General features: G+C 33.6%; 1 protein-coding gene and 1 long non-coding RNA gene across 2 annotated transcripts in view; one reads left to right on the top strand and one right to left on the bottom strand.

The window, feature by feature from the left end:
* LOC132805119 (uncharacterized) overlaps nt 1-12,769 on the bottom strand; it is a 283,618-nt gene that overhangs the window by 259,800 nt on the left and 11,049 nt on the right. The window lies entirely within an intron of this gene.
* Nucleotides 7,921-9,008, top strand: LOC107410326 (23 kDa jasmonate-induced protein). Its single transcript, XM_048470445.2, has 2 exons — nt 7,921-8,441; nt 8,576-9,008. The coding sequence occupies exons 1-2, from the start codon at nt 7,998-8,000 to the stop codon at nt 8,774-8,776; spliced, it is 645 nt and encodes a 214-aa protein (XP_048326402.2). The 5' UTR covers nt 7,921-7,997; the 3' UTR covers nt 8,777-9,008.

The raw sequence follows: 12,769 nt of genomic DNA, 5'->3' as shown, positions 1-12,769 counted from the left end.
CTCTTTCTTGTCCATTCGGTTGCCACAGCAATTTAAACGTGTGTTTGTGTATCTGGGGAAAATCAGCTATATATATATATATGAGTGGTTGTTAATATATTTGGTGCACATGCAAGATGATAAAGGTCCAGGGGATGCTTGCTGAAGGAGCAAATGGTCCCCGCAAAGCTTTGTATGTTTACAAATTCAGCAATTATTTGATACCATTACCATTACTGGTACAGTGATACATTTGCCAACAATTTAAACGTGCATTTGTGCGCTTGGGGAAATCACCTATATATATACATATATATATGTCAAAAAAAGTACATTCCACAGCCTTTGTACTGAATAATTGAGTTGATGAACAAGCTTTGTACTGAAGTCCAAATCCAAAATACTTTTTCTATCAATGAAATTAAGGTGACCTTTAAATGTATGATTTTTGGCAAACGATGTGTCTTTTCTAAATCATTTATTTGTCCTGGCAAAAATGAATTTATATTGGTATCATACTATTGAAAAAGTCAATTTATATATATATATATATATACACACACAAAATTATTGATTATTTTATATGTACATATTTAAGGTCATATAAATATGTACTATATAAAGAATAATATCACTGATACCATTTACTCTACTAACATATTTATTAAAAATATACATATTTTTATTTGATTGGATTATATTTAATAACGTTTATCTCTTTAAGGGTTGATTTATCAATTTCTATGTTATATTAACATATTAACTAATCAAAGAATGATATCTGTACTATTAGTAATCAATTGTAGCATTACTCTTGTATAGATAACCATGTCAAATTTCTAAATATGATATCCATATAAACATGGACAATGTAGAAGGAAAAAAAAAAGGTTTAAAAGGTTAAGTAGAAGATGATGTACAAGCACTGTTGCCTTGGACAATAATTTTAACTTTGTTTTTAAAATAATAAAACCTTGTTTGTTTACAAATTCAGCAATTATTTGATATGAGGTCAACAGTGTCCCATGCTAAAACTAGAGGATATAACATAGCATGTGGTTTGAATTACCACTATACATAGCATATATTATCGGCTTATATAGAATATTAATTTTTATGCCATAAAAAGCATGTGAATGGATAGAATATGACACAGCATATGCTATAAGACGCATGTTTTAAATGTACATTATGAACCTGTATAACATGCAAGAGCTTTTGGCAAAGACAAAAAAGATGAGAAAGAGATTATATACATACATACATACATACATACTTATAAAAGGACGTAAGATATACATACATATATACGTATATGTTTATCAATAATCATTATCTTGATTAGATAGTAAGAATTTTTTTGAATGAAAAAATGACTTTGTCATTATTTTTATATTATAAATGTTAATGTTGCTTGAGAATGCCACTATTCAGCTCAACTCAGCTTATTTACATCCGTACTCTAAATAAAAAAGAAATAGCAATTTTGTTGTAAATTGTATACTTTTACCTGATTAAACTTTATATTGTTTTCCATAGAAAATAATATTGTATCATTTAAAATCAAAAGCATCCTAAATGACTTTGTGTATTGCTATGTCAGGACCCGTCCAAGATTCCTCCCCGGAACCCTAGACAAGCCCTGATCCCAGGGAAATACCACCGAACCTTCCAACGGAAAATCCGGCAGCACCTCCCCTAAGGGTAGGACTTACCACAAATTTCTTGCGCTGAAAACACACTTCTATATTCATCCCTTTATTCCTCCCACGATACTACAAATTGATTCCACAAATTTATAGCACTTCAAAGAATAACAGTAAATCAGTGTAACACCCCGTCCCAAATCGCACCGGAATCCATGCACATTGACCGAGGTTGACCGTTGACCGAGCGGGTCAAAAGTTGACTTTTTGTTCTAGTTGGAATTTCGAGTTGACCAGGGTACCGTGGCGAAGTGCACGATGCCCCGGGTTCGTAGACTAGTAGTACGTCGAAAACGGAGCTACGGTTTGAAAGATGGGCAAAACAAGTTGCGGTCCAAATTGTCCAAGGGGTGCCGGAGTTGACTTTTTCTTTATGGGGAAATGAGCTTTGACTCGTGCATGGTTGTGAAGTGCTCGCCGATATGAGTTCACAGACTAGCGGCACGCTTAAAACGGACATCCGGTTAAAAAGTTATGGACGCGTGAAGTTTGCCGGATACCGTAATATTTTAATGTTTTTGAGTCGATAAACAGTGAAATGCCATGTGCCAGCTTCTGATTGGTCCACGTGGCATGAACATTGTCACACAGTGGCATTTATTTGATAAAATTCTCGGGAAGAGAGAGAAAGAGAGAGAGGAGAGAGAAAGAGAGAGAGAGTCCGACCGGCGTCGGAATTTTTCAAATTTTCAGGCCGAATTACTGTACACGCACCGGCCAGCAAGCTTCCCCTCCCTATTTCCAGCAAAACCTCAAATTTTCACGGCGATCGGCCGGCGGACGCCCCCGGATCGGACGTTCGAAGATCGGCGGCGAGTTTTTCCCTCCACCACCGATCGACCCACTTCCGGCCATTTTTCGGCCACATGCGCCTGACACCCTTCATCCTCTCCTCAAGTCCGGCCGACCCACCAAGTTTCACGGCCATTGAACCACCGACGCGCCGGGATCGGAGCGTTTTTCGGTGAGGGGCCGGAAATCTTCAAACCGTGATTTCTCCGCCGTCCGGCCTCCGTTTGCCTCATCGCCGGCCCCGTTGGATTGCTCTTCCCACGATCTATAAATCTGTAAAAAATCACGGCCAACGGCCACCGAACGCACCGCCGCCGGCTACGGTTGCCGGTGACCGCGGCGGCTCGCCGGAAGTTACTATTCCGGCGAGTACCCAGTCTTCCGGCCGGCTCCAGTTCACTGTGTTCAACCTCCTGAACCTGAATCCAGCATCCGTTTCCGCCAATTCGTGACGGTTTGGGAGAATTGCAGAGCCAAAACCCAAAAAGCTTTCCGGCGAGATTCCGACCCCGTCGAGTCCGATCACCGGAAAGTAAGACCGAATCCGTGATCCTCATCACGCGAGCTTCGATTCGGTATATAACTCGTAACCTTTAGATATCGTTTGGTGTTCGCTCTCCGGGTACCCATTTGGGAATTACCAGAATAAAATATTAATATTTTTGGTTGGTGCACTGTAGTTGTGTAGGTGCACGTACGAGTGGTGAAGTTGATCCCGAGGAGGATCTTAGTTGATTTACGCGCTCAAGGTGAGTGACCCACCTTCAAAAATAATTTTGGGCAATTAATTATGTTTATTTGGTATTTAAATTATGCTCATGTGGTGTGATTTAATTATGAATTATATTGTGGTTTAATTTATTATGCATGAGCAAAGTGTATTTCGGTAGTATTTGTACGTGGTTTCGAATATAATTTTCAAGCATAACTGGGTTAAATATTTTACGAAAATATTTGTTTAAATTTTATAAATTATGCCCGCGGTATTTTTATGGTTGCATCTCGTACTTCGAGAAAATTGTGGTTGTTGTTATCGCTGTTTCGTACCGGGTTGTTAAATAAAAATATGTGGGATGGTATTTTGTGAAAGTTTGGTATATTTCCCACGGTAATTTTGGAAAACGGTACGGTTGGTTAATAATGTTTATTTTTAGACGCACTCATACAGTATTGGTGTTCTGGTGTATGGACACGTGGTAGCGCGCAGGTATTATGTGGTTTAGCGCGCGGTTATTATTTCTCCCGTTGTTGCCATTGGACCGTGGGCAGGCAAGTTTGTTTGCGCACAGCCGCCCCCCTCCTTGGCCGGGAGATGGTTTCAGCAGCGGTACTGTCGGGACGCCGAAGTACCGTTTGCAGGTTTCTCTCTTTAACCCCCTGCCAGTCGGTGCTTGGGACGCTGAGTATCGGAGGGCATCACCGGTATATGGTGTGGTGTGTCAGGTGTAATTTGCAAATAATGTTTTAAACCCCAAAGGTGTTCAAAAATTATTTACTATAATTTATTATATTTTAATTATATATTGGGGTATGTACTTATTTATTTATTGTGTATCAAATGGTTTAATCCCTTGGTTTTTGGAAAGTACGTACATCGGGTTTTGTGAAAAGGTTTTAAAAAGGGAACATTTCAAACGGAGCGATTGGTAAGAGTTTTGAGAGAAATTAGTATTTTCCAACAGTTATTATTATTTATTTATTAATTGTTGGTATTTGTTCTATTCCCTTAATTGTTATTATTATTATTTTATTGTCATTAAAAGTGTTTAGTAGTTAGGGTCACTCATTGAGATGATTAGCATCTCACGTTTTTAAGTTCCGTTCCCTTAGGTGCAAGTGGTGGTAGACGTTCTTCCGGACCGAACCAAGTTTTCCGCTGCTATTGTGTTTCGAGAAGTACTCCTGTACTCTTTCATTTCAGTGTATTGTTTCTTTCAGCCTTGTTGTATTTCTGTTGATTAGCACTTCTTAAAGCTCTGTATACTATTGGGACACTTATGTTTTATTTATACACTGGACTGTTGTTGATTTTGAGAAGTGCTGAAATTTGTGGAACAACTTGTAGTTTGTGGGAGGAATAAGGGGGTGATTATAGAAGTGTGTTTTCAGTGCAGGTAATTTGTGGTAAGTCCATCCCTTAGGGGAAGCTCTGCCGGATTTTCCATTGGAGGGTCCGGTAGGGTTTCCCTGGGATCAGGGCTTGTCTAGGGTTTCGGGGAAGGAATTCTGGATGGGTCCTGACAATCAATGCATAAATAATAACTACACGTCCAATACAGTATACAGAGCATTATATAATTAAATGTGGAATTTATACAATGACAGATAAGGAAGCAATACAAGATGGAGAGGAAAAAAGGAAGAAATACTTCTTGGACTTTCGGCAACGAACTGAGACCTTGGGCTCGCCCCGGACGATCAACGTCTCCCAACCTGGACCTAGGGGAACGGAATTTAAAAACGTGAGATGCTAATCATCTCAGTGAGTGACCCTATCTACTGTACACCTTCAATATTAATAATATAACAATTAAAGGAATTTAATTAATACCAACAATTAAATAAATAAATAAATACACATTTGAAGGTAATACTTTCTCTCAAAATCCTCACTATTCACTCCGTTGGAAATGTTCCCCTTTTAAAACATTTTCACAAAACCCGCTATTCGTATTTCCCAAAAACCAAAGGATCAAATAATTTAATAAATAACAAATAAATAAATACCCCAAATATAAATAAAATGTAATAAGATATAATAAATAAATTTTGAATACTTTGGAGTTTGAAATTTTATTTGAAAATCTACACTTGACGCACCACACCATATATCGGTGATGCCCTCCGATACCCAGCGTCCCGAGCACCGACTGGTGGGGAGATTAAAGAGAGAAACTTGCAAACGGCACTTCAGCGTCCCGATAGTACCGCTACTGAAACCGTCATCCCGGCCAAGGAGGGGGGCGGCTGATGCACAATATCTAAGACTTGCCTGTCTTCGGTCCAATGGCAACTCACGAGAGACATAATAACTTGCGCGCTAAACCACATATACACTAGAACACCAATACTGTATGAGTGCGTCTAAAATAATTACTAAATTAATTATAACCGTACCATTTTCCAAATTCACCGTGCGAAATATACCAACTTTCACATTTACCATCCCGCATATTTTCTTTTAACATATCCTGTACGAAAACATCGATAACAATAAAACAATAATTTTTCTTGTAACAAGAGGTTCAATAAATAATATACCACGGGCATAATTATAAAATTAAACCACCAATTTAAACAAACAATTTCCTTAAAATATTTAAACCAATTATGCCTAAAAATAATATTAAAATAATACAGTATTTAAAAAACTCTACAGGTCCATAACTTTCAAACCACATGTCCAAATCGGACGTGCCGCCAGTCTACGGACTCATATTGACGAGTACTTTACAACCATGCATGAGTCAAAGCTCAACTTTGCATGAATAAAAAGTCAACTCCAGCACCCCTTGAACAGTTTGGACCTCAACTCGTTTTGCTCATAACTTGCAAACCGTAGCTCCGTTTTCGACGTGCTACTATTCTATGAACTCGTGCCAACGTGTACTTTGTAACGGTACCTCAGTCAAGCTAGAATTCCAACCGGAACAAAAAGTCAACTTTTGACCCCTTTCGATCAACGGACAAAGTCAAAGTCAAAGGTCAACGGTCAACCTCCGTCAAAGTTGGAAAATTTCCGTTGTACTTTGGGACGGGATGTTACAGCTAGATTTTTTTTCCCACATCACAAAAATAGATAGCCATTAAAAAAAAAAAAAAAAACTCTCCAATGGGTCTATGTCTAAACATTCTATCAAGCTAATTTGATAAGATAAAAAAATAAACACTATTAAAGTGATCCTCCACTAATATAAACTTTATTAGATATGATGTTTCTTTAAAATCAAAATTTTCCTTAAAAAACAATTTTTTTGGAAAAAAAAATTAATAAAATATATAATAATTAATTAATAGCCATAAATAATCTTTTGCACATTAGATTTATGAAACAATTTTAAAATTAATTGTATAATTATACCATCAAAATTTAAACAATGTCAAATTTTATATAATATGAATAGCAATTCACATTCGCCTGCTTTTATCAAGTCAACCATCAAACCATGAGGACTTTCCTTTTCAACTCTTTGATCACTTCAAAGGTTGAAATTCAAAAACATATTTAGGGTTCATCAGGTCTCAACCTAGTTTACTTTTCTGAATTGGATTTTAACATGTTAATAAATCTATATTTTGATTATTAACTAATTATAAATCTATATTTTGGTCACTAATTAATTTCTAAATCCTACTATCTTTTAATGAGTTCCAAACTTAACGAACGAATACATAAAGCTAAAACCAACATGTCGACTTGACTATATATGTACATATATATACTTAAGGTTTTGTTTGGAAAAAGAGTACTTTTTCAAAAAAGAAACATGAAAAAAAGAAAAAAAAAAAGAGAAAGAAAGAAAGAAAAGAAAAGAAAGATTAAGTAGCTCTTCTGTGGTTTTAGTGCCAACTACCTGATACGACAAATGCTACAGCTCATATATATATATATATATAAGGTAACATTCCTTATTTTAGTTGCAGCATATATGGTCGCAAACGCTGAAACGTGTAAAGGCCAAATATGCACAAACAAATTGAATATAGTGGCTAGCAAGGGCTAGTTGTGATGTGGGTAAGATATTGGTCAGTAGCTAGCAAGAGCTACGTCTGATGTAGATAAGATATTGGACAGTGGCTAGCAAGGGTTACGCAAACTGGTAATGTGTCATGTTAAAAGGTATTCATGTAATGTGATGTTGGTGTAAAATTTAATTCACCAAAACATATTTCATTAAAGTTTTATGTGGAAATAGATAAAATTTGAATTTATTTTTTAATTAATTATTATATAATCGATCATCCAATTTATTAACCTATTAAAAAAATATATAAATTTAAATATTCAAATTTGACTTACCTTTTAAATAATAAAATAATATTTTTTAAAAAAATTGCAAAAAGATTTGTTTGTTTTTAGATTTTTAAAAAAGTAAACAAACAAAAAAATAAATCAATATATGTTTAACAATAAATTAAGTAATTTTAATATTATATAACTTGTATAATTATAAAAATATTCCACTTTCATATGTTTCATAGGTTTATTGTGTATTTTTATGATTCACGCCGTTAAAATCTGTTAACTTATTGGGTTTTATTAAGTGATATAAATAAGAATCCGACATAATATCAATCAATTAAAATCTATAAATTATCATATGAATTTGTATCATATTATCATGCCGGATAAGATTTTGCCAAGCTTGCGATATAGATAAGATAAAGGACACATGGAGCTCCATGGTAGGATAGGGATATCTATAAATATATGTGTTTTGCTTGCAATATATTCCCACCAAAAACTGAATCCAAAAAGCTCTGCATATCTGCTACTATTACTAATAATAATACTAGAAGATGGCAGACAACTTGTTTGGAAAGCCGGTGACTGATGCAACAGTGAAGTTTTATTATCCTCATAAGAAGGTAATAACCGCCAAAGACAGGGCTCAAGTGGCATTCCAATTGAAGGAAGCAGACGAAAAGAGCGTGAATGCCGACAAGTATGTCGAGAACCTCAAGGAGAGGTATGGCAATGGAATTGCTACATTGGTCACAATTTATAATGCTACTGGAGGTACCTTGGTACGTTATAAGGACTATGATTTCCACGGCCATATCGGAGAAGTCCCGTACCCAAACGAGATTCAAAATGGCCAATGGGCTGCTTTTCTCCATGTCCATACCGCCTGGACGCTCCGTGGATCAAGCGCCGCAATTGTTTACTCCGGCTCGAACAATGCCGGAGATAAAGTTGCCTGGTTGAACGCTTGGTCCAATCCCCATCATGGTACAAATTATGTAAGTGGCTAGCTAACTATACCCTCTACCGACACTATACCTACCTCTTATAGTATTAATTAATATTCCTTCCAATCTTTAATTATTTACTTAAGCTCTGTTATACTACATATTGATCATATATACATACACAGGCTTACACTGAGGTTCGACCGACTAGCCATTACGACACTGGAGGCGTTTGGGATGCGGTCGAAAGTTTGTTCAAAACTGATAATTTCAGTGACAATTCGAACGGAGGCTATACAATTGCAAGCATTGGCCAAAACTCTCCCTACAAATATGTTGGAACAATGACCTTGGATGGTGTCATTGATTCTTCAGCTAGTAACTGATATCATTGCAAAATATTTGAACCACATGCACTATATAAATAAACTATATATATATATTGACAAGTATGCCAATATATATATATATATATATATACACCTTTGTCTTTTAAGGATAAGGCTGTAATTGCAAGTGCATGCGGCATTAATGTTTTAGATTTGGCTACTTGTACTCTATCTTGTTCGGACTATTTCCTTGCAAGAAGTTATCATAATAAAATGTTCATTTACTATATTTGCAAATTTATTTTTACTTAACTTAGAACTTATCGTATTTGTCACTCCCAAGCCATAACTACCCACAGTTGGAATCCCTCATCCCCGGCAATTCCTTTTGCTCCAACACATCACAATTTAAGTTCCAGACGATTCTCTCTCAAAATTGCTCTATCTTCACTCTCATTCATTCCCTTTTACCTGTCTCCAGAGAATTTCCTCAACATCTAAGCATGCCATGGGATAATAAAGTACATTTTTCTGAAAAATATACTTGCAATTTTTTTCATATTGTATTTTGTTTATTGTTTATTTTGTATGCTGTGTAGAGTTATATTTTGGTATAAGAGAAATGAAATAAGTGGGCTAAATTTTGATGGAGGCACTCGGATATTAAGGAAGGAAGCAAATGAAAGAAGATTGGTAAAGGACATTCCTATTGATTGGGATTATTCATTACAGGCACATTCTGGCGGTAGTTTTTGATGCTTAATTAAACCGTCACTTTGGCCGTAACTTATGGCAAGCCAGCTAATTCTGGCTCTGAATTTTTCTAACAGGTGTCTACATATGAAAATAGAATTTTGACACACCTCTTGCTTCGTTTTTTACGGCTAAGAAACCGTCCTTTACTTCAATCTGCAAGTAATTGACTAAAACTCTTATACCTTAATGCCAACAAATTCAACCAATAACAGGCTTACTTAGTTGTGAAGCTCGCAATAAAAAATACCCTTCTTTTGGTGAATGATAATTAAAAAATACTAACCTGCCATTTAGTAATTTTCACAAAAATACATATTATTGTTTTTTTTTTTTTTTTTAACATGCTGGTGGTGATTATAGATGCATGAAATCTTATTTTAGATTATGTTTTTCTTAATTTCTTCCCTACTTATTTTGCATTTTATTTCGTTCGTTTGCAATTTTTGTTGCCCATTTGTTGATATTTCTTGATAATTCATTCTAAACATGGAGAGCAATTTTCTTAAAATCTATATATATTTTTTATGCGCCATTTTTATTTTCACAATTCACTCATTGTAGGAGATATTCTAAATGTCTACATCTACAAGCTTCCATAGACATTGTAAAATTTCATCAAAAAAAAATTTCTCTTAAAAAGACAATATTTTTAAAACAAAAATAATAATAATAAAATATATAATTAATTAATCATGAAAAATAGACTTTTGATCACATTGTCATTTGAAAATAATTTTAGAATTAATTGTATATTTATATCCAAATTTCAATTGAAAAGACCAACCCAAAGATCTTCCACAATTCTCAAGCGGCCTCGTCCAAGAAAAGTCTTAGCGAATAATTTTACGGAAAATTCAGCAAAATCTTCCATAAAATGTGGACACCCAAAATTTTATATATATATATATATATATATAAATATATATACATATATCTATCAATGTCCACTACCATCCGCAACCATAACTACAAGCATTATCAATGCTTTTACTATGATTTCATTATTTAAATTGATTTGACGATTTAAAATGGATTTCTTTATATCTTTACCATTTATTTCAAATAGATGTTTTAAATTGATTTAAATATTTCTTTTATTAAATAATTGATTTATTCTATTTATTTAAATATTTTCTGGATTATCTTAATATGAATTTTATTGTGATTTCTGTTTTATTTGTTTATGATATTTTATTTTCCATTTAGTAATTGTTATAAAAATTATTTTTATTTTTATTTTCATTATAAATTTTAGATCTTTAATTTATTGTATTTCATTGGCAATTTATTTAATCAATTATTTCTTGATTTTGGGGTATGCAAATATTGGGTTTTGTGAAAATGTTTTAAAAGGGAAACATTTCCAATTGAATGAACAATAAGGGTTTTGAGAGAAAACATTATTTTCAACTAATATTATTAAATTACTTACTTACTATTAATTAATCAAGTTTATTTTATTGTTATATCATTATTATTATTGTATTGTAGATTAGATCACTCACTGAGATGATTAGCATCTCATATTTTTTTAAATTTCTTTCCCTTAGGTCCAAGTTGTAGACAGTGATCGATCAGAGGTGAGTTCGACGTCTTGTTCATTACTGAAAATACAAGAAGTCTTCCTTTTTTCATTTCCTATCTTATAATATTTCTCTCGTTCCATGTTGTAATAACTATCAAACTTAGAAATTTTATAAATGCTCTGTATACTATGTTGGATTTGTTAGAAGTGTATTTTCTGTACAGGAAATTTTGGGGTTAGTCCAACCCTTAGGAGAGATACTACTAGATTTTCCATTGGAGGGACTGGTAGGGTTTCTTTGGGATCAAAGCTTGTTTAGGGTTCCGGTGAGAGATTTTGGATGGGGTCTTGACACACATCTTATCTCAAGATTTGTATTCTATCAAAATACAAATATATATATATATATATATATATATATCTGTGTGTGTGTGTGTGTGTGTGTGTGTGTGTGTGTGTGTGTGGTTAGATTTAAATAGAATATGACATGCGCACATGTTTGAAATGTGAGTTTTTGGCAAAGACGAAAAAGGTCAGGAAGAGACACCATTCATTTGCTGGATATTCAGTCCCACAAGATAAGAAGATAGAAGATATATGATTTTGAACTGCAATAGTAGATAGAACAAAAGCATAATATATAAGCGATCGAGTGATGGTCCCTCAGCTTTCTTTTTCAATTTTGGTTTTTTTATGAAGACAAGCACGCATGACAAAAAAATAATGAAAGCAATGCTTTTTTTCTCTTTCAGCTTTTAAGTCATATTAAAAATTAAGATTTAAAATTATTTTAATTAATCATTGGATCCGGATAAGATTTATTTTTCTTTATTATATTACTAAATTTATATTTGATCATTTTTTAAATTTTAAATCCTAATCTTTGATGTGTTATAAAGATTCATGAAAATAGATTTAAACGTTAAAATAATTAGGTGGTCTTAATGTTAGTCTAACTCTATATATATACATATGCCTATGTTATTTGCACTGTTTGGTGAGTATATTTGAATTGATTTTACATACCGAACAAGAAAGTAATGGAGTTAGTTGATTTTCTAGTATATCCTTCTATATTCATGTTCGATTATGTTATTTTATAAAATTTTTCTTTTTCCAAGTTATGAAACTCTGTTTTATTTAAGGGAAGTAATGATACTTTTTAATTCGGAATATAACCCGCTAGAATGGTTATATTTGGAATATGAAAATATCTTTATAAATTTAGTGGAGTTAACAAATAGTAAACTATACCATTGAGCTTTCTCGAGCCAAATTAAAATGGAACGGTTAGTAATTGGCACAAGATAACCAAACTTTGCTAATTAATGTGGTGTAAACTTCTATTCAATCTTCCCAGTCCAACATTAAGAATACATAAGAGAAAACACAAATTAAATCCAAAAACACAAAGATAAGGATTCTGATTCACCACTCTAAAAGTCTCTAAAGGATTCTACCTAGAGATATACGAATAATACAAATGAATAACTTGTCCCTCAAGGAATCAAACAAAGAGATATATAGGAATTAAAACATTCCAATTTGTACATTTCACAAATGGTATTTTGAACGCTTCGTAATTAGATTAAATAATTTTGAATTTAAATTATTATTATATCTAATATAAAGGGATGAATGTATGATATTTTGAACCTATGATTTATCAGAATGGATATAGAAGACATATCAACTAAGTCAACTTTATTTGATTGAATTTGAATAATTGAATATGAATAGACAATGCAGCTAAAAGAGAGTTGCAATGT

The sequence above is a fragment of the Ziziphus jujuba genome, chromosome 8 (assembly GCF_031755915.1).
Source record: "Ziziphus jujuba cultivar Dongzao chromosome 8, ASM3175591v1".
In the NCBI taxonomy this organism is placed as follows: Eukaryota; Viridiplantae; Streptophyta; class Magnoliopsida; order Rosales; family Rhamnaceae; genus Ziziphus; species Ziziphus jujuba.
Note: the sequence above shows the minus strand (reverse complement) of the source record. Positions and strands in the feature narration are given on the sequence as shown.

Excerpts from the sequence above, each read along its gene's own strand:
- LOC107410326 (XM_048470445.2), top strand. The coding sequence starts at position 7,998 with ATGGCAGACAACTTGTTTGGAAAGCCGGTGACTGATGCAACAGTGAAG. Across the intron at positions 8,442-8,575 it reads CCCATCATGGTACAAATTAT|GCTTACACTGAGGTTCGACC; the intron begins GTAAGTGGCTAG and ends ATACATACACAG.